At 39.9% G+C, this 23,162-nt stretch overlaps 1 protein-coding gene across 3 annotated transcripts in view; it reads right to left on the bottom strand.

Moving 5' to 3' along the window:
* fgd5a (FYVE, RhoGEF and PH domain containing 5a) overlaps window positions 1–23,162 on the bottom strand; it is a 61,462-nt gene that overhangs the window by 12,480 nt on the left and 25,820 nt on the right. For 2 of the 3 annotated variants that reach the window (XM_007228716.4, XM_007228715.4), the window contains exons 5-10: window positions 21,689–21,719; window positions 14,439–14,590; window positions 14,059–14,215; window positions 3,461–3,551; window positions 3,207–3,257; window positions 947–1,005 (exon numbers count right to left, since the gene is read on the bottom strand). In XM_007228716.4, the coding sequence (XP_007228778.3) occupies window positions 947–1,005; window positions 3,207–3,257; window positions 3,461–3,551; window positions 14,059–14,215; window positions 14,439–14,590; window positions 21,689–21,719 (541 nt within the window). The remainder of the gene's footprint in view (window positions 1–946; window positions 1,006–3,206; window positions 3,258–3,460; window positions 3,552–14,058; window positions 14,216–14,438; window positions 14,591–21,688; window positions 21,720–23,162) is intronic. The other variant, XM_022682792.2, reaches the window with a different exon arrangement.

Consider the following 23,162-nt stretch of genomic DNA (forward strand, 5'->3'; position numbering starts at 1 on the left):
AAAGGTATAGAGTGGAAGAGAACATGGGTGAAAGGTAGCGAGAGAGACAGAGAGAACGAGTGAGAAAGAGGGAGAGAGAGAAAGAGGAGAGCAGGTAAAAGAGAATAATAAAGGGACAAACAGAAATAGAGAGAGATTGGGACATGAATAAAGAAAAGGACAGAAGGAAAGCAAGAGAAAGAGAGAGAAAGAGAAACACATAGAGGGTGAAAAAATGTTCGAAACAGAGTGAGAGAGAAAGAGAGAGAAAGAGAGGGGGAGAGAGGGAGTAAGGTTTGAATGTTAAGAGAAAGTACAAGAGAAAGTTAAAGGGTAAAGAAAGGAAGAGAACATGGGTTAAAGGTAGAGAGAGAAAAAGGAGAGCAGGTAAAAGAGAGAATGATTAAGAGACAAACAGAAATAGAGAGAGATGGGGACAAGAATAACGTAAGGAATAGAAGGAAAGCAAGAAAGGTAGAGAGAGAAAGAGAAACACATAGAGGGAGACAAACGTTTGGAACAGAGAGAGAGAGAGTGAGAAAGAGGACACAGAGAAAATTATGAAAAGAGACAGACAAAAAAGAGTAAGACAGTAAGCGAGAGATAGACAGAGACAGAGGGACAGAGAGAATGTGTGAATGCTTTTGTGTGTGTGAATGAAGGAGGACGGCGGAAAAGGAAGAGCTGTTAGGAAATGAATAGGAGTGGAAGAGATAGAGGGATCCTGTGTGTGTGTGTGTGTGTGTGTTTCTGTGTGTGTGTGTTTCTGTGTGTGTTTGGGGAAGCCATTGAGCTTCACTGATCCAGTCTGGTTTTGGTTACACTGAACTCTTTGTTTTAGACTGGAACACCTGGAACGCTTTGATGACATCATCTTTCCTCGTCCTTGAACGCAGCATCACACGCTAAACATCTTGGCAGAGTAGCAGCTCCAAACACACACACACACACACACACACACACTTACCCCGTCCTTTAGGCTGTCGTTGGCCTGGTCGGCGATCTCAGACACGATCACCAGCGCAGCTGTTAAGGGAAAATAACAGCTATTAGAAAAGTGTGAATAATCAAAAACTCCAAATTACACTTAAATATTCTGTCACAGAGTTCAGCTACATTTCAGATATATTTCCAAAATGGGATTATTCACTCATCCCAAACAAGACAATTGAAAAAATTGTTGAACCTAAAAGAAAATGTCAGATTCTAATGCTATTCTGGAACGAAGATAAAAGTTTCCAGGAACAATAAATGATGTGTTACAATAAATTATGTGTATTTACAACCTTCTTACAATATTAGCTCGCTGGAGACTTTGGTAATACAGTTGTATTGAGAGAAACAGAGAGAAAGGGAGGCTGAACATTAGCGCAGTGACATTGAAGAACCAGTCCAGACCAGATAAAGCCAGTTTAAAATGAATACTAAGGTTAAAGAGGCTCATTATACATCTATGGCAAAATTTGACTTGTTTTTCATTGCATATAATGTGAAAAATCCTACAAAAGAAAGTCTGCATTAATTGTTTTTGAGTTAATGATCCTGGAAAAAAATTATAAAAAGAAGACGAAGTAGAAGAAAAAGCCAACAGATAACAATACAATACATTTTTCTTTGCAAGCTCTGTCACTGTTTAACAGGAACTAGTTTAACACTGTAATAGTTTAACAGGAAAGAAATCCTGATAAATGATCCGGATTCTAGCAAGGAGGTGTGGAGCTACTTTGAGCTGGATAACGGTGTAAAAAGTGATTTATCGGGGGCAAATTATGCTCCGTGTCACCCAGTCTGAAGAGTGTTTGGAAAAACTGTTAAAATTTCTAGATCTCGGAACGCTGTGGGAGAACGGAGGTGTGCTATTCATCAAAGGTAAGTACTTTTTGTCGTGTTTACTACACCAAAAGTCCATTTACACTGGAGTTCTGCTTTAAAGTTAGGAACTATAACTTCCTATAGTCGCTGTACGTTTAAAAAGAAGTATCTCCATTTTTGTGGATTTTTAGTGTAATACATACAGTAATTTGCACACACTAACTGTCCCTTGCATTGTGTCAATATTTCTTAATGAATGGACTGATATAAATTGTCTAAAATTATCTGATTTATTTATTTTTTTTTACTAGGGCTACAGTCGAAATAGTCGAAATAATTGAAATAATCGACAATGTCGATTATAAAAAATTTACGACTCCAAATCTTCATCGTCGACTAATTGTTAATTTGTAGCACTTCACAAATTACTGTGGACAGAAACACAATGGGAAGCCCAAACACAACAGATTACACATTTCCTCACTAAATAGCAGCACTTTACACATCTAAATGGCATTTAAATGTTCTGGACATTTCTACGGCATTTGGATCCCATGTTTTACTGTTTTTATCATTTTTAACTGATTAGTAATGGGATTTTCTGCTCTATGGTTCTTCTTACTGTGGAGATCCGGCTCTTTCGGCTCCCAAATGGCTCCCCATATATATTGTTTACATTAATTAATTAATAGCTTAAACCTAATTTTATAACATTTTGTTTCATAATTGACATTTTTAAACACTTGTGATGAGTAAAAACGCTGCATCACAAAGTGGACAAACTTTTTTTCAGTGTTTCCCTGTCCCGTAATTGAAAGCTGCGAGGGATTGGTCAGATGTGTGGAGCACACGCTTGACATGCGGTGAGTGGAGACATTAAGGCATCGACTGAGAGCGGGTAGGAGAGTGGGCAAAAAAACGACGTTGGAAAAAAAAAAACTGACGGCTCTGTGGCACTTCTAGAGCACAAGCGCAACGACAGGGAGGCGGAGAGACAGCGAGACATACTGAAGGAAAAAAAGGGCTCCCAAATAGGATCCTAAACTGCTCCCATTGTGGAGCCGGTTCCAATCGTTCACTTCAAATAGCGGGCACATCACTAGAACTGATGGGGAAATCTAGAAACAAAAGCCGTACCCACAGCAAACAAATGGAGAGATGGCAGAAATAATCGTTGATTAATCAACTAATCTGAGAAATAATCAGCAGATTAGTCGACTACCAAAATAATCATTAGTTGCAGCCCTACTTTTTGCATTGACTTCTATCCTGTGACATTTCTATTTTGGAGATACTTGTTTTTCATCAGGCAGCGACATTATAAAGTATCATTTTGAAGACACACTGGACGTTTGAAGGCCTACAAGCATAAGGAATGAGTTAGTAGGAGCTGAACGCAGGAGAACAATAAATACCCTGTGTGTCTTCATACTCTCTGGAGTCGGGGGAAAGGTTGTTCAAGTAATCTGGAAAGAATGAAGAAGAGAAGCACAGAGCAAATCATCAGAGCACCAAACAGCAGAGCACACCGAAACAAAACAGCTCACTCTGCAACAGATGAGAAAACAATCAGAACATCCCAGCCTGCAGATGAGCTTTCTCCTCCCCATCTCTCTCCCACTGCGTCTCACACACACACACACAGACTGTACCTGTCAGGCTGGCTTACCTGTGAGCAGCATGCGATACTGGAGCACTCGCACGATGACCTGCAGCAGCTGGTGTTTCACAGGAATCTGCACACCCTCCGCATTCTGCTGCTGTAACAGACAAACACACACCACACACAAAGCACATTTACATACACGTGCATGTACATACAAACAGCTCTGGAAAGAATTAAGAGGCCACTTCAGTTTCTGAATCAGTTTCTCTGATGTTGCAATTTATAGGTTTATGTTTGAGTAAAATTAACATTGTTGTTTTATTCTATAAACTACAGACAACATTTCTTCCAAATTCTAAATAAAAATATTGTCATTTAGAACAATTATTTGCAGAAAATGAGAAATGGCTGAAATGACAAAAATATGCAAAGAATAATGCAAAGAAAAAAAGTTCATTTTTATAAAGTTTCAAAAGTTAAAATTAACATTTTGGTGAAATAATCCTGGTCTTTAATCACAGTTGTCATGCATTTTGGCATGTTCTCCTCCACCAGTCTTACACACTGCTTTTGGATAACTTTATGCTACTCACTCCTGGTGCAAAAATACAAGCAGTTCAGTTTGGTTTGATGGCTTGTGATCATCCATCTTCCTCTTGATTATATTCCAGAGGTTTTCAATTTGGTAAAATTAAAGAAACTCATTATTTTTTACAGAGCTGTATATACAGTAAAAATAGTGTTTGACATTAAAAGATAAATATGAGATGAAAGATCAACATTTAGGGGTTATTTCTATTATTTATTTACATCTTAATCTGATACACAGATCAGATCAGAGCACATCTTGTCTGATCCCATCCATCCCAAAATTTCTTTGATTTAACCAAATTGAAAACCTCAGAAGTAAGATGGATGATCACAAGCCATCAAACCAAGCTGAACTGCTTGAATGTTTGCACCAGGAGTGCCATAAAGTTATCCAAAAGCAGTGTGTAAGATTGGTGGAGGAGAACATGCCAAGATGCATGAAAATTGTGATTTAAAACCAGGGTTATTCCTCCAAATATTAATTTTAATTTCTGAACTCTTCAAACGTTATGAATATGAACTTGTTTTATTTGCATCATTTGAGGGCATTTTTTCAGCCATTTCTTATTTTCTGCAAATAAATGCTCTAAATGACAATATGTTTATTTGGAATTTGGGAGAAGTGTTGTCCGTATATGTAGCAAATATATGCACCATATATTACATAAATGTACCTTTATGTAATAATACGTTCCATATACATTATACATATGTAAGTACTGTATATAATAAATATGTAATAGTAATATACACCCTGTGTTACAGTATAAACGCATTACTGCAAAGTCAGCAAGCACACACACACACACACACACAAGCATAGGCTTGGATACTGAATCCCTCTGTTCATCCCTCCTTGTCCTAGCATTCCCTCATTACACACACACACCTCCTGACCTTCAGCCTTCTATACACTACCTGATCACAGATCACACACACACACCTAACAAATGAACAGAAATCTCTTCAAGGACGTTTAGCTGACCTCTCCCTATATCTCTGCCGCGGGCCGATCTCACAAGCTGAATAAATCTCATTCCTCCCCTCAATTATTCATTATTCACAAAGAAAAAAGCCAGAGAACGAGAGAATCAGTCAGGGAAAAGGCCAAAAAATCAATCAAGGCCTAATTGACTTTGACAAGGCTTTGTTCACCGGCGCTCGGAAGCTTTAAGGGCATCGCTGGAGGTCAGATAAGGCTGAGTTTTGGGGTTGGTGTATGAAGTGTTTTCTGTATTGGGACAGAGACATTATGGGTATTCGTATTATCTGTATAACACACACCTCTGCCCTGTGGAATAGGACCTGATGCGTTATTTGATCGTTAAATTGACCGATATTTGAGTTTCATGGATTTATTAGCACTGTCTGGAATCCCACAGATAACGACTCCTCAGGAATGTGATAGTGATTTGCTGCAGCATCTAAATATCCACCCTGTTTTAGTTTAGAGGGGTGCTTATTATGTAGTCTTCAGAGCAAGTTTTTTTTTTCTGAAGTCTTTCAATCCATGAAAACCTGTTTTGTCATCAGATGAAACAGTATTCCAGATATTTTGGGGATTAAATGGATGCTGGATCAAAAAAAAAACAGGACCATCCAGACTGTTATCAGCAACCAAAATCTAAAAGTCAAGGTCTGACAATGTTTTTTTTGTTTTTTTGATGAAGGAAAAGTACATAGGATACTTTTAATACAACATGTTTTCTAGGGATGTCTACTAATTAAAAAAAAAAAAAAATCCATTTTCTCCCCAATTTGCATGCCAAATTATTAGGACTCCCCCAACACCAGGAGGGTAAAAACTAGCACATGCATCCTACTGCCTACTGCTGATGCAGTATTGTTGAGTAGCATCACAGCGCACTTGAAGAAAAGCGCAGCGACTTGGTTCTGATACATCAGCTCACAGATGCCTTGTGCTGATCGACATTACCCTTTGGAGTGATGTGAAAAGAGAGCACCATCTAGAGAGAGCAAGACCATTTTTTTCTCGGGGCTCCGGCAGCCGATAGCAAGCTACATGAACTGGTGTCCTCCTGATCCTTAGCCCACTGGACCACTCAGAGCCCCCTGAAAATGTGTATTGTGTTCAGATGAATCAGTATTCCACATATTTTTGGGAAAAAATGGATGCCGTACAAAAACAAACAAACAAACAAACAAAAAAAACAGGACCGTCCAGACTGTTATCAGCAACATGTCCAAAAGTCAAGGTCTGTCCTGGTATTGCATTCTATCTGCATTGTATCTTTTTTTTTTATAAATATGATGATAAAGTTAATATGATGCTTTTAACACAACATATTTTCTAGGGACATTTATGCATTTTCAACAAAACAAAGCAAAACCACATGTTGCACACATTCTAATCTTTTTTCTGACTTGGGGTTAAAATTATATGGCTCTGATTCTGAAAATTGTGCATTGCGAGTATTTAGTATTTATATTAAATATCTACAGTAATGCTAAATTACAAAACTATTTAAAGTTTTTTTTTGCATTTTTTTTTCTTTTTAATGTATTAATTATGCAAGACTTTGAGCTTCTGCTGTTGAGTTCTAAGCAAATCGTTAGATTTTGCACATCACAGTATGTTCATTTCTCAGTCTCCTCTTCCTCAGTCTCTTCATCATTACCATCATCATTATTTCCAGATTTTCTAGAGTAATTTTCCTATGCAGTTTCCTTCTGATAAACAGCCTCTCGGTGCTTCATTAGCTCATTAATTTCCCCTCTCTTCCTCTAAAAAATATTATCTTTATTTAAGTGCCAGTCGGCTGTTAAAGCCAGCCAGATTCATGGCTATAGAGTCACCTGACCACTGTATTAAATCTCTGTGGGCTGATAAAGCACCCTGTCCTGAGCGCTCGGACTAAGAATGCAATCTAAATGACATTTATGCTGAAAAAGTGGCTCCTCCCGCCAGTGAGCCAGCCAGCAGCTAGTGTGTGTATCACTGTGTGTATCTCTGTGTGTATCTCTGTGTGTGTGTATGTATGGGCCGATCTTTAGCACTCTTTGAGCGGCGCTGGAAGGTTGCCAGAGATGGACAGGGCCAGTGGCTGATGCCAGTGTGTGCAGACAGCCTACACAAATCACTGCAGGCCGGGCTGAGACAGCGTCTGCGCCGGGCGCTGATTTAATTCCGGCCTGTTAAAGGAGGGTGCTTCACTAATTGGCTTTTGTCCGCCTCATTGCCCAGATGCCAAAACGGTGAGTGTAATACATTTCTTATGCCCTTATCTCACTCCGTCCACCTGCTACACAGATACACTTACAGTTTAGACTTGCATTAACACACAGCGGTAAAGCATCGCTGGGAAAACACTGTATCAACAAAATGTGCTACTAATGTACTTTAAAAAATCAGTGTTATTGACTTTAAAGAGCCAATTGCATTAAAAACACGGGCCTATTTTTTTTAACTGCAGGGCCAAATGGTTAATAAGGCCTTGTTGCACTGTTCCACACTGGTGCAGACCAATTAGTTTATTTTTTAATGTGCTGTTTTTCTAAATCAGGACCATGTATCTGACTTGCAAGACTCCTTAACACTTAATAACTTGCAATGACTGGAACATACTACCGTATTTTTTTGGAGTATAAGGTGCACCTAAAATCCATAAATTTTCCCAAAAATTTACAGTGTGACTTATAATCCAGTGCACCTACGTATGAATCCTACCAGTCAGCTATTAAGTACCAGTAAAGTACAGCAATATAAAGGTGAGTTTTTAGTGAAGTTTCTCCAGCACTAAGGCTAGGTGCAGCAGCATTAGCATAAGCCGCTAACCACAGCACTAGCTCTTTTGCGAATATTCATGGGCGAATAGATCATACTATAGTCTGCTCGTTTACCATGTTAAAACAAGCTACATGGGACAAACCGCTAGCTAATAGCGCCTAACCTAACCGCTGGCTACTGCTTCTAACCGTGGCCTGGCTACTGCTGCTAACCGGGCCTGGCTACTGCTGCTAACCGGGCCTGGCTACTGCTGCTAACCGGGCCTGGCTACTGCTGCTAACCGGGCCTGGCTACTGCTGCTAACCGGGCCTGGCTACTGCTGCTAACCGGGCCTAGCTACTGCTGCTAACCGGGCCTGGCTACTGCTGCTAACCGGGCCTGGCTACTGCTGCTAACCGGGCCTAGCTACTGCTGCTAACCGGGCCTGGCTACTGCTGCTAACCGGGCCTGGCTACTGCTGCTAACCGGGGCTGGCTAAACACTTGCTAACCACGGCTAGCGCACACCCTTGGACAAAATACTGGAATTCCAGGCTTACTGTAAATAAACGGAAATGCTTTACTCACCCAAATTAACAGTTTTCAGGACAGAAATCTGTGTAGATTTACATCCAGTGCTCATTTGACTTTCAAAGAAAAGTTTTTTTTTAAGAATTAAAAATTTTGTTTACTTAGATACTGTGATTCTGCTTTACTGCAAATACTGCACAGTGGCTACTGGCCTTGTTTCACATCACTACCACAGCATTAGCACATCAATGCGATGGCTACAGACTCCTTTTCACATTGCTACCAGCCTCACCCAGGAACATCACCACAGTTTTAGCATGCTAACTACAGACCTCGTTTACCATTTGCCAAGATCTTGTAGCATACTACATCTCTCTCACCATGCCTCTCTCTCTCTCCCATTACTTCTCTTGCTCTCTCTCTCTATCTCTTTTCTTTCTATGTGCACATATGTTTCTGAACGCACACACACACAAACACACACACACACACACACACATTTGTTTAATCCCTTGTAGCAACACTGCTGCTGGATGTGCTTTAATCTTATCAGGCCACAGTTGTGATCCTACCATTCGCTATTCATATATCATTTCTGTCAACACACACACACACACCAAACGAGATTAGTCCTCCCCTCTCCACTATTATAGACTGTAGCCTACATAGTACACAGTACACTTTCTGTAGGGTCATCTCTTAAAGGTCATAACCTTGCTAGCATACAACACACATCAAAATACTATACTGTATGAAATAGTATTGAGACACTTGGATTTAATTTATTTTTTTCTTTTTAAATTAGGGGTATTAAACAATATGCTTTCCTGCTTTGTTGGAATAAGGGTCTCTACTATCCAGGGTAGCCAATTAATACAAGATTTTGATTTGAGTGTATTCAATCATTCAGCGTTGTTAGTGAGTGTGTCAGGATGTTCCAAATTCCCCTACTAATCCTGAAGGTATTAGATGGAACGACATCATTCAAGGAAACACAGTTCCACCAATTGTATCTATGCTTTTTATGAAATGTGTATATTTATGTTGTGAAATGCAAAAAAAAAATGTCACTTTTTACAATATTGTGCAACCTAAAATGTCCTATGCGCCCTAAAAAATGTATTCAGTTTGGTACTGTGAGAACATTCTACAAAGAAAACTGAGGTGTATTAATGCTAATCCTACTCACTACAAGCAATCCCTCAGGTTTGTTGAAAGTGGAGTGGGTGGATGCTAGTGTTTTTGTGTGTCTTCATGTCTATGTTACCTTCTGGCTCTCTCCATTTAATTGATCTTCTGAAATCAGGGGTATTAAAAAAGCTTTCTGTGTGCTTTTGTTGGAATAAAGGTCTTTACTGTCCAGGTAGGCCAATTTCAACTAGATTTACATTTGATTGCATTCAGTCATTCAGTGTTGTTAGAAATTCAATGGAAACCAAGGTGTTATAATGCTAATCCTACTCACTGCAATCAATCGGTCAGGTTTGTTGAAAGTAGAATGGGTGGATGCCACTGTTTTTGAGTGCCTCCATGTCTATGTTACCTTCTGGCCGTCTTAATTTAGTTATGCTCTTATATTCAGATCTGACCTGATTCTGATAGATGTTTCACCCCCTTAGGTTCTTCTGTCACCTTTCTGGTCAGGCTAATGGAAGTCTTTGGAAGTCTGACTTCCCCGTCAGGCTACCCACCACAGATCCACATCTGTCCACTGTCCAGTTAATGCCAACGGCCTCAAACTTGTTGCTCACTCTCTATTACCAACTCTACTGTACTCTAAGTTTACTTTAATCAATAAATGCATTTTCCTGTGTGGCTGTTCACCTAATTATACGTATAGACCTATGTGGATGTATGGTGGCTTTTTATCATTCATTTAAATGTATAAATCTGATTTGAATCTAAATGCTGACTGTAAAATGGAAATTCTAGGTTTCCAAAATGCTTCCATACTTCCATACTGCATCTGCGACAGCTGTGCCAACGTCTTCAAGACGTCCAAGACTTCCCGAGGGTCTTTAAAGACTTCATTCCACTAGCATGTGCTGATTGTTCAGGGTAAACGAAGGTGACACGCTAGCTCAGGGCTTGATCAATGAAGGCCGCAACTGAATCAACAGCCAGCGAGCCAGCGAGCGAGAGCACGAGAGAATGAGCACTGATTGGGAGAGTGAGGGAATCGATGGAGGAGCAGTTAAGGGTAATTGACAGCAGCTTAAGAGAGCTGTACGAATGGAGTCTTCTGGTGCTGTTCATTTAGACTACACTGACCTTTGGGGGCTAGCGCGGCTAATCCATTGATGTCCGTGTGCTGAAAAAGCAGTGGCTGTGTGTGAACGTCGATTAGGTGTATAATTGTGTATGTGCACTCAGGCAGGTGTCTTATTGTCTGGGTGAGCACGTGTGTGGAGGCTAGGCTAAGCTACATTAGCTTTAGTGCAGTTCCTACAGAAGGCTCAGGTAGTGCTATGATTAGACAACACGCTGCCCTATAAAAAGGCTCTCAAAAGCCTTATTCGTAGGGGATTAGTTTCTCAGGGGATCCTGGGGTAATTTTCTCTTTTATGGGGGACGGGGTCCTCTGTGATTTTATTCCCGTTTGGAACGACTATGTATGTGTTTTCCTCAGACGTGCTCTGAGAAAATTACAGGCTGAATTATCTACTGTTTTTCGCTGAACTCTGTGGTCCTCGGGTAATTTTAGTCCCGTCCGGACGCACATCTCTGAGTTTTGTCACCTCGCGTTTAATAAAATAGCTATTTGTCCACTGCCCCACACCGTACTTACACTTTGGGCGCATGTTTCCAAGGAGATCCACGTAAACACAACAGCGAGTGGAAATGGAGGAGCTACTGAACACAATGTCACGTGACCGAGAAAGCCTAAAAAACTCACTGGTCCTCCTGTTTTTTCAATTTGAGTCCGGATGCAGGAGTTTTATCACTGAGGAGAAGTGTGAAATATTTTTCACAGACGTCCCCCTGAGAAACTAATCCCAACCGAATAGGGCTAGAGGCTACTTTTGGGTAGTGTTCCTCTTAGTGAGAGATCTTTGACTGCTAGACGTGATTCTGCAACACACTCAAAGAATTGCCCAGTTTTTATCCAGTTGACAGACTTTGGACTAGGTAATTCATCTTCCATCTACCTACTGCTGCCCTCATTTGCAGTGGTGTCATTAACGAGAAAACTAGACTGCTGTGGACCAGAACCTTACCGTCTTTCGCAACAAATCTGGGGTCTGTTTGGGATTTTTCAATTATCAGGTTTGAGTACAGAGGCCTTAAATCTCGCCTTTGCTGTAAAGCGACACACTGCTCAACTTATGATGTGATAATCTGGTGAGCTAGGACACGTGCGACAGACAGTCACCGCTATTAGTGAAACAATGTTCACAAACAGCTCAGCGATATATGCAGGACATCCTCCGGCCACTCGCGTTGCCTCATTGAAGGGCTTCCAACTGGCATTTTTCAGCAGGATAATGCTCACCCACACACAGCAAGGGTGTATCAGCAATGTCTCCACATTATCACCATTCAATCATGTATAGGACCAGCTGGGACAGCAGCTTTGTCGACCTATGAGTGTGTAGGATCTACAGGCCCAACTACAACATATCCACTGCTGAAACGCACAAAGCGCAGCGCTGTTAAGATATGAATGCGCCAAAGTCAGCGCACACTTAGCTCTTAAAAGAAATGGCAAGTGGCACACTGACTTGTTCATTTCATGTAACGCTCAAAACACACCCATGATTAATTAAGATAATTAGTACATTTGATTTGTTTTATTTATTTATGTATTGTTTATTTGTTAATGAATTTTAATTTGTGTATGTGATGCTCCAAGCAAAACCAAATCAGACTAAATTAATCATTGTTATTTTTATATATTTTTTTTATTTCCTACCAATTCACAACTGTAAATGGTCTTAAAACAAGCCACACTCAATTAGCTTCCTTTGTACAACATTGGTCTGTTTCAGTTTTTATGGTAAATAACATTGATTTATCCCAAACTCATTAGGTTTTTCCCACAGAAAACTCAATGCTACACAATTGATCTGGACCTCAAGCAAACCTTTGACTCACAATATAGCACAAGCCATCAATCAGGTTGAACATCCCGACATACAATAACCAGTCAAACACAGTACGTAAATGAATCGCGTTGCGAATAAAAAGTGTTGCATTAGGGGGGACAGCTTGGGAACGCTCAGTCCTGTGTAATTAGTGAGGTGTTATCTTGTGAGTGAGGCTGGAGTTTGGCCAAGGCCTTATAATTTGGTGCATCTTATGTATGAAAATAGCCTTATAAAACTGTGGACCTTATAGAACGAAAATACTGTAATTACCTTTTTTATTTTAGCATTGTTTATTGATAATAATGACATAATTATTATACCTAAAAGGCCTGGTTAACAGTTTTGCGGACCCCTACAACCTTTAATAAAGAAATGGTAAAGATTACCAATAAAAAAAAATACCAGCTAATCATAAAAAGAGCACATATAAAACAAAATAAAAGCCCCTTGCTGTAAATATATCATAATACATCATCATCTGCCGCTGTGATGCATCACTAGCGTTGTTGTAAGCAACACTAACATCTATGCGATGTTGTAAAGCCGCCACAGATTAGATCAATTTTAATTTAAACAGCAGGCTTTAACAATATCAGCTGCTCACAACAGTGGCTTATTTCACCATTCATCTCTCTCTCTTTCTCCCCCTCTCTCTTTTTCTCTCACTCTCTCTCACTCTCTCTGTCGCTTCTATAGATTGAGTAAGCCTTCCAGAAGCCCCCACACAAGAACTGCTGAATACAGATGCTCATGAATATTAATGAGGAGGGGACAGTTGGCCTCTTGTCGTTGGCGATTCCGATCACCATTCAGACGCGTGGTCATCTGAATTAACCAAACATTCCAGATATGTTAACGGACCACACATGAACACACGTGATTCATACTCAGAGAGTGGGATACTCTTTCAGCTTTGCCGTTTAACCCTTACAATAAAATAAAGCTATTTCTTATGCTTTACATGCTTTACATTGATTTGCATTACATATTTATGTATGTGTATTTAGGCTATTACATCATTCTTTGTATGAAGTCACACAGTGAATTACATTAGATTAAATTAAAAGTCTGCTTTTATGATTTTTCTGTTTGTTTCAGCTCCAAAGGACGCAACCTTGTAAGAGACCACTTCAGTTTCTGAATCAGTTTCTCTGATTTAGCTATTTATAGGTTTATGTTTGACTAAAATGAACATTGTTGTTTATTCTATAAACTACGGACAATATTTCTCTCAAATTCCAAATCAAAATATTGTCATTTAAAACATTTATTTGGAGAAAATGAGAAATGGCTAAAAAAATAACAAAAAAGATGAAAAGCTTTAAGACCTTAAATAATGCAAAGAAAACAAGTTCATATTCAAGTAGTTTTAAGTTGAGTTCAGAAATAAATATTTGGTGGAATAACCCTGTTTTTTTTTTTTATCACAGTTTTCATGCATCTTGGCATCATGTTCTCCTCCACCAGTCTTACACACTGCTTTTGGATTACTTTATGCTACTCACTCCTGGTGCAAATATTCAAGCAGTTCAGCTTGGTTTGATGGCTTGTGATCATCCATCTTCCTCTTGATTATATTCCAGAGGTTTTCAATTTGGTAAAACCTATCATTTTTGAGCGATCTATTATTTTTTCTAGAGCTGTATATACTGTATAATATATTAAACAAAATTAAAAGAGTTACATTTTTCATTAAAGCCACATCTCCCAGAGGCGTGTCCTCACCTCAAAGCGCTTGACGATATCGGCGAAGGCTTGGCTCCGCCTGCAACTCTCCTCCAGCAGAGCCATGTTGCGGTCGTATTCTTTGATGTAGGTCGTGAAGACCCCAAACTCCTCCCGGCTCGTCAGAAAGACCTCCACCACCCTCGGGCTGTCCTCCCTGAAGACGAATGAGAAGCATTAGATTAGACTCCTTCAAACCAAACAGAGGGCATCCAAGGACACGTCTGGCTTTAACGATGGCACCGCCGTGGCAGAGCGTATAGGAGAGAGAGACTAATCTGCTGAGGTGCTGCCACACCGAACCGGCGAGGATCCTGAAATCTATCATTACAACTTCACAGCATCATCATTTCTCACTCTGGTAGTTGATATGTTCTCACCACTGTTTGATCCTGGTGTCCAGTTCAGTGAAGATGTGTGTGTGGAGCTGGTAAGCCTGAGGCAGCGTGCTGAGGATCTCTCCCAGCCTGCCCTCCTCCAGCACGGGCTTGCCATCGTCCCCTACCGCTTCATCCACCGCTGACTGGAAGTCCTGGAGAGAGAGAAACAAGAAAGACAGAGACTGAGGAGCTGACCCAGCACAGAGTGCCAATCCATATCTGGACATACACACTATATCAGGGGTGTCCAAACTATGGCCCGTGGGCCATTTGTGGCCCGTTTCCTTTTTTGGAGTGGCCCGCGAGGTATTTTTGAAATAAAATGAAAGTTGGCCCGCTATTCAGCAGGTTTTATAATGTGATATTCAAAGTTTGAACGCTAGGTGTCAGAAAACGGTTCAAAGAGTCTAAAAGCAGTGAGAGTGCACAGTTGTAGAGCGGAAAAGGGGCCAAAGAGATTAAAAGTGGCGAGAGTGCTCAGTTGTAGCGTAGAAAACAGACCAAAGAGACTAAAAGTGGCGAGAGTGTTCATTTGTAGAGCAGAAAACAGGCCAAAGTGTCCAAAAGCGGCGAGAGTGCGCAGCTGTAGCGCAGAAAACAGACCAAAGAGACTAAAAGCGGCAAGAGTGTGCAGCTGTAGCGCAGAAAACAGACCAAAGAGACTAAAAGCGGCGAGAGTGCGCAGCTGTAGCGCGGAAAATGGGCAAATGCAGAAAATTTCAGGCACTTTGGGAAAAACTGAGTTCAGAGGGAAATGTGTATGTTTAATATGTCAGGAATCAGTTACCGTAATGAAGGAGTAATGAAGGAATGAAGGAATAAGAGACATTATGAAACAAACATCAATTTGAAAAATCTTGGTTTACACAACACTGTCAAAGATAAATAAAGATAATAACTCAAGTAAAATGGTATGTAATGGATAGTAATCAAGCGAATATATTATTATAAGTGGTATATTTCATTATTTGTTTTATTACAGCCTGTAATAAAATCAGGCTGTAATAAAATCATTTTCCTTCTGGCCCCAACAAAAAATCCAATTTACCTGATCTCCATGTTTTTAGACTGTGGGATAAACCACCCAGAGTCCCCAGAGGAAACCCATACAGACATGAGGAGATCATGGAAACTCCACCCAGAAAGGTGAGAAGGAAACTGAAGCGGTCTCTTAATTTTTTTCCAGAGCTGTATATGAATCACCTCCAAAGGTCTATATATATATATATATATATAAGAGTTTGTGATGCCATCATAAATAATCCAAGCCCTGATGTGTCCGCCAAGACGGCTGTCTGTTGCTCATCAATTTCACTTTTAAGAGAGCTGTGACACAGATCCAGGCACACACACACACACACACACACACACACAGTAAGGGCGATACTCCTCTGAAATTCCACAGCAGCTTCATGCATTAATCAATGAGTATTGATCATTTCTGAGTCACATTTGTCAGTGCTCTCGTAATTCACTCTGTGCCACTTTATGGGTCTCTTCAAAGCTATAAAAACATCGCTCTGCACTGTGGCTCAGCGCCGCAAATCAGACGGGATGCCACACAGGTGCGACACATTTGGATTCTTTGTTGATGAGTCTAATTACACTTTCATTGCTTCGAGTTATGACACATTTTTGCCGCATTAAAGTGGCTATTCATGGGATAAATGGATTGTCCGTGCTTTTTAATATTAGCAGTTTAATCCTTTATAGGAATTAGAGTACGCAACAGTATATTCTTAAAATAATTAAAAAATGGTCTTTAATTATAAAGATAAGAACAACATGAAGTACAGCTTAATGTCCCATCTAGAGCCTGGAAATTTCTTGGTAATTTTTTTAATTCCATATCAAACAATAGAACAATGGGCCATGTGTCTTCTGTAACCCTCTGACGATGGAGGACTTTACTCCTGAAGCATGATTGTGTTTATTATAATAGCAGGACTATTATAATAGCAGCTGGATTATTTGAGTTTCTAGTATGTGAGTGATTGAAAAAATCAGTCAGGGCGTAATTTAAGAAATACTAAATTCTGCTTTTAACTAGTCTGTTGTATTTAAAAAATGTATGTCAAAATAGTGCAGAGTTTACAATAAATGCTATTTATAGGTTTATGTTTGAGTAAAATGAACATTGTTGTTTTATTTTATAAACTACAGACAACATTTCTCCCAAATTCCAAATAAATATATTGTCATTTAGTGCATTTATTTGCAGGAAATGAGAAATGGCTGAAATAATAAAAAAGATGCAGAGATTTCAGACCTCAAATAATTCAAAGAAAACAAGTTCCTATTCATAAAGTTTCAAAAATCTATATTTGGAGGAATAATCCTGTTTTATAATCACTGTTTTAATGCATCTTGGCATGTTCTTCTCCTCCAGTCTTACACACTGCTTTTGGATAACTTTATGCCACTCCTGGTGCAAAAATTCATCCATTTTCCTCTTGATTATATTTAAGAGGCTGTATATACATATATATATTTTCCCTGGATGCTTACTGTTTAAAAACTACTGCACTTATCCAGAAGCTGAATACAAGCAAAAAAAAACTGGACATGTGATGTGAGAAACACCTGCAATCAACTGCATCTACTTTTGGGAAACACAAAAAGTTTTTTTTTTTTGTGCTGTCCAGTTTGAGTGTGTTAGAATGTGTGCCTGTGTGTTTTAAATAGCGTGATTGTAAATAAAGCTCTTTAACCTTTTCTTCATATTTCACCCTTCACCTAATTTTACCTAGTTTTATTAAAAATGCCATATTATTGATCCCACATACCGCAAAACAAAATGATTGTAACTTTTTCATTAAATTAATTGTGATAACATTAAATCACTCAGCCTTACCTCGTGCTACTCGGGGTTTATACACCCTCTACAGCTTGTAGTATAACCTAACTATGGCTGCACAAATCCATATGCAACAGGGTCACGGCTGCCTCCTCAAAGTCGTAAATGACATCAGAAAAACACTGATTTAATGCTGCTGGCACTGAAAAGTGATAATCAAGGTGACTCCGTTCACTCTTCCCCCGCTCATCCTCATTACTATGCGGCGCAATACACACAAGCACACAGTGATTAATGATGTCTATATCTTACCGCATTAGGAGTAATTGTATTAGGTTGCATAAATATTAATAGCATATCAATATTAAACCAAGCGTTCTCCAAACACAAACACGCCCCTGCAGCGGGAGAGGTGGATCGCTCGGCTATAATCAGCGCTCGCGATTCTCCTTTTGCGCCATTGATGGTGCCTAATGGAAACGTAAGGGATTATGCATGTAAATGGGCCAGTACAATGCGGCGCGCTACGCTTGTGAGTTAGCGTGGCATGTATACTATTAGCATTCTTTAGGCATGCAATGATCAGCAATTGTATTGACCGTCGTTTATTTTATTCAAATGAGGCAATTATACAGCTGAATATAAAGTGAAGTCATTTACATGAGGGGTGGGGGGGGGGGGGGGTGGGGGGGGCGCTGCACTGTGCTCTCTGGCCTCTGATGAATTACACTATATTACATTATTCTTTCATCTCAGGCTCCTCTGTAATCATTTGGAGCGCAGGTTGAATTCATTAAATGCAGAAAAACAACACACAAAAGTTGACCCAAGGTCAGTTTGAGCGGAGGGACACCTGTTCTTTTATTCATTGTTTTTTCTGAAATAAAGGGTATTTAAAAAAATAATAACTCTAAGGGCCCTATTTTTATTTGTCAATTGCAGATCAGGAAGCTGGATTTCGAGCATGCGTGCGTGGTTCAAAACATACAAAAAATATGTATTAATTCCTTTTCTTTTCTAATTTTTCCCATTTTCTCCCCAATTTACACAGCCAATAACCCAACCCACTTGTTAGGACTTCCCTATCACTAGTGATGCCCCAACACACCAGGAGGGTGGAGACTAACACATGCCTCCTCCAATACATGTGAAGTCACCCACTGCTTCTTTTCGAGCTGCTGCTGATGCAGTATTGCCAGGTAGCATCACAGCGCGTTTGGAGGAAAGCGCAGCGACTCGGTTTTGGTACATCAACTCACAGATGCTCTGTGCTGTGGTCATCACCCTAAGAGTGATGTGGGGAGAGAGCACCATCTACCCACCCGGAGGGAGCAGAGCCAATTGTGCTCCCGCTGAGCGCCGGCAGCTTGATGGCAAAGCTGCACGAGCGGGGGTTCAAACCTGCGACCTCCTGCTCATAGTGGCAGCGCTTTAGACCGCTGGACCACTCGGCACCCCGGCACGTTCGTATCTTAACAGCGCAGTGCTTTGTGCATCTCAGCAGGGAACAGATGCGAGCAGTAAACGCTGCACAGCGTGGAGCAGCAGAGGCAGCGATGAGCGTTTGTTCATAGCAGTGTATTGTCTGGCTAATATATAAAATTAACCTGCGCCTTAGCTCAAATAAAAAGAAATATATTTGATAGCTGGGTCAGATCAAGACCACATCAAGTTCTCCCCACACGTAAACCACTCCAGAGTTTGTTTGTGAGCAGACTGAGACCAAAATCTGTGTGTTGAGCGAACCACACCAAAAAGCGCTATTGTGCACATCTGGCATCCTGCATTTATATATATTTTTTATTATTAATATTGGTGTAGCGCAGATGCGAGCAGTGAACGCTGCACATTACTTTATGTGTAAACAGCATGGAGCAGCAGAAACAGCATGGAGCGTTTGTTCATAGCAGTATACTGTCTGGCTAATATATTAGATTAAACTGTGCCTTATCAGCAGTTTAGCTCAAATATATTGGGTATATTTGATAGCTGGGTCGGATCAAGACCAGATCAAATTCTCCCCACACGTGAACTGCTCCAGAGTTTGTTTGGGAGCGAATGGAGACCAAAATCTGTGTGTTGAGTCCATTTTATCCACACCAAAAAGCGCTGGTGTGCACATCTGGCAACCTGCATTTATTATTTTTTTATTATTGGTTTTATCATTTGTTATCAGTGTGTATTCATCCACAGAGGAGTAGACACAACACACACACACACACACTCACTCATACACACACACAGCTCCAGGGAACACGGCTACTGAGACATTGGGCCTGTCAGAAGTGGCTAGCTAATGAAAACAAATGAAAGCTGCTATTAGATCCCAAAGCCACAGCGACCCACAGCAGCAAAGCCATATCTCCCCTATTCAGCTCCACAGAGACTCCATAACCTGCCGCCACCTCCAGCATGGGCATGCATCTGTGGCATTAGTATGCGTGTGTGTGTGTGTATGTGTGTTTGTGTGTGTGTGTGTGTGTGTGTGTGTGTGTGTGTTCAGAGCATGTGAACCATGCAGAGGATAACCCAAACAAAAGCAGAGTGCGTAGAAACTGCGTCACACTAGTTACGACTTTTTTCAGGACAGGGCTGTGAAAGGCAAGGAAGTCTCTGTAACTGGAACAACAATGATAAACCTGCCATATACACTCCTGTGTGTGTGTGTGTGTAGACTATCTGTGTGTGTGTCTGATTGGAAGGAAGCAAACAGGAGATTTCTTAACGTCTTCAAGAACTCTAAAGCTAAATACTATACTAAACTAAACTAAATGGGCTTCTATACTGGGGTTCTTTGAATTTTAATGACAGTGGAATAATTTTAATGCTATATAATATGTTTTTTTTACTTATTATATTTTTTTTCTAATTCAGCTGCAATTCAGGGTGAAGACTAGCACATGTCTCCTCCAACACATGTGAAGTCAGCCACCGCCTCCTTTCGAACATTGCCGAGTAGCATCACAGTGCACTCGGAGGAAAGCGTAGCAATTCGGCTCTGATACATCAGCTCCCAGATGCCTTGTGCTGAGTGACATCCCCCTTTGGAGTAAAGAGGAAAAAAGAGCGCTATCTACCCACCCAGAGAGAGCAAGGCCAATTTTTTTTTCCGGGGCTTTGGCAGCAGATGGCAAGCTGCATGACCGGGATTCGAACCAGCGATCTCCCGATCATAGTGGCAGCGCTTTAGACCGTTATAGAATGACTCTTGAAAGGTTAATTTGCTGTAAAAACGCAGGGAGAACTTTTGGAGAGATTTGTGCTGAAGCTCTGGCTAAAGTTTCGGTAAAGTGATGTGATGGGATGATAGTGAATATGAGAAAACACTGTCTTAAACATGTCGACAAGGTAGAGATTGCATTTATAGGATAGAAAGAGATGGTGTTTTAGGTATAGGTGTTATATTAATATAAACAAGCATAGTTTTTGTGCTTTTAGAATGACTATTTTGCTGTTGAATGTAAAATAATTAAATATTTAATTTAACCAATGAGATTTGGAAGTTAAGGTTTAAACCCCAGCTAAGCATGGCTCACAGGAAGCTGCAGTACCTTAAGGAACTCCACCTTCTTACAGGCTGCAGCGAATGACTCACTAATCAGCAACCACTCAGTGCTATAGACCATGCTACAGACTCAGGAATAATATGCCTCATGTAGGAAAGAGAAAGAAGACTTTAACCCCACTTACTGAATAATACCGCTCTCCACAGTTCATCTTTCACCCTATACAGTGAGTGGCAGAGCTAACAAACACCACTAACCACACTCGACTCCAAACACTGTACACCACATTTAACACCAACCAAACTAAAAGCTAAAGAAATCACATTCAAGCTGTGTTTATTAATGGATATACAGTCATTTTCAGCTGAACCAGTTATCAGCGATCAGGCAAACGAGCTGAAAGATGATCTGCAGTCGAAAATTGCCCCTAAAATCGGATGGAAGGATCAGTCCAATGGTTAATCTAATAATTGCTGGCTATAAACCATCATATAACAATTGGTTTAAATAATAATGCTGATTGTAGTGACTTTACACACACACTATAGGGTATCTAGCAAATCTCATTTCACTCATTTCAGTAGAAAACTTCATTTAAAAATGCCAGTCAATATAAAGTAAGTCTTCAGAAAGAACTGGCTGAGCTGAGCCCAGAAAAGCCCAAAGAAGTGGGATTTATAGAGCTTTAAGTTGCTCAGCTGTACCTTTCACTGTCAATATCATTACCATCTGAGCTATAAAGAGCAAAACAATATTCAGAGAGTTATGTCAACATGAAGTCCCTTGCTGGCAAAAGAAATTAGCGCATATAACACATAAATAGTAAAGTGGTATAGAGGGAAAGTGGTTGACTCTATTAACATCAATGTCCCCCATGAGCATTTTCTTTTTCATTATAGACTGAAAAAACCCCACAAAAAATGTAAAAAATAATATGCTCTACATACCTCATGAAGTAGTTTCAGTGTCTTCAGATGCCTAAAAAATTAAATGAAAAATAAAAATATTAAAGATACTGTAGAAGAAATTAAATCAGAGTAAAAATTAAGTCGTTTCTCTGATTTTCCTATTTATAGGTATATGTTGAGTAAAATGAACATTGTTGTTTTATTCTATAAACTACGGACAACATTTCTGCCAAATTACAAATAAAAATATGTAATTTAAAGCATTTATATACAGAAAATTAAAAATAGCTTTCAGACCTCAAATAATGCAAAGAAAACAAGTTCATATTCATAAAGTTTTAAGAGTTCAGAAATCAATATTTGGTGGAATAACCCTGGTTTTTAATCACAGTTTTCATGCATCTTTTCATGTTCTCCTCCGCCAGTCTTACACACTGCTTTTGGATAACTTTATGCCACTCCTGGTGCAAAACTTCAAGCAGTTTAGCTTGGTTATAAGGATTTCTGTAATAAAACTTAATGTGCTGAGTAAAAAAAGGGCGTTTTCACACCTGTAGCTGGTTTCTATGGTCTAGATCAATTGATGAGTTCATTTATTTGGAGAATTTTATCCCTTTGTTTGCCGCTGTGCTTTAATAAACAGTGTTTTTAATGGGACATGCAGCGCATGCATCTCAATTAAAAAGGAGTATATTTGATAGCTGTGTCGGATCAAGACCAGATCACGTTTTCACCACAAGCGAACCGCTCCAAAGTTTGTTTGAAACCGGACCAAGACTAAAATCTGCGCGTTGGGCAGATTACGTCGGAAGTTGGGGTCAAATTGGTGAAATAATAGCGTTACTGATTCCAAAATAAACCTTTGTGTTAACGCTTTAACTTTGACAGCACTAATAATTATGCAATTACTATAAAATCATTTAATTTACAAATTCCAAGTTGTATAAAATGACTAAACTGCTACTACACTGCAGCTCGGAGTGACAGTACTGCGCTAATAAGAAAAGTCAATATTTATTTCGAAAGTGCTGAAGCCTTTCTTTAACAATCCATTGGTGCGTTTCTGAAATGTAATATGTTGGCGTGGACAGGCCAGTAATAAGCTGTCAGTTGTGTCTTTGAGGGACCTGCTATGAATATGGAAAGAGGAAGAGGAGGTTGGGGGTGTGGATGAGGAAGGGGCTTCAGAATACATTATAATAACACATACTTAATATGCAATAGTACACCCCCCAAACCAAGACAAGCATTAACTCTCTCTATAGTTAGAGGACAGTGAGGAAAAAAAGTCTACATTAACACACATAAAACACAGTTTGCGTATTACTGTGAAAATCTTAACCTGATTTGTTGTTTATCGCTTATTTATTGGTCCGTCTCTTGCCAAAAAAATGGCGGCTACAAATCGTGTCTCATCTTAAAAGAAACACTAGCTAGTTTGGGAGGGGCAGTGGGTGATGTATGGGTTTAAGGGTGGGGCAGAAGGGAGAGTTGATTGAGCTGAGTAGTGTGC

This window comes from Astyanax mexicanus, chromosome 24 (assembly GCF_023375975.1).
Source record: "Astyanax mexicanus isolate ESR-SI-001 chromosome 24, AstMex3_surface, whole genome shotgun sequence".
Classification (NCBI taxonomy): domain Eukaryota; kingdom Metazoa; phylum Chordata; class Actinopteri; order Characiformes; family Acestrorhamphidae; genus Astyanax; species Astyanax mexicanus.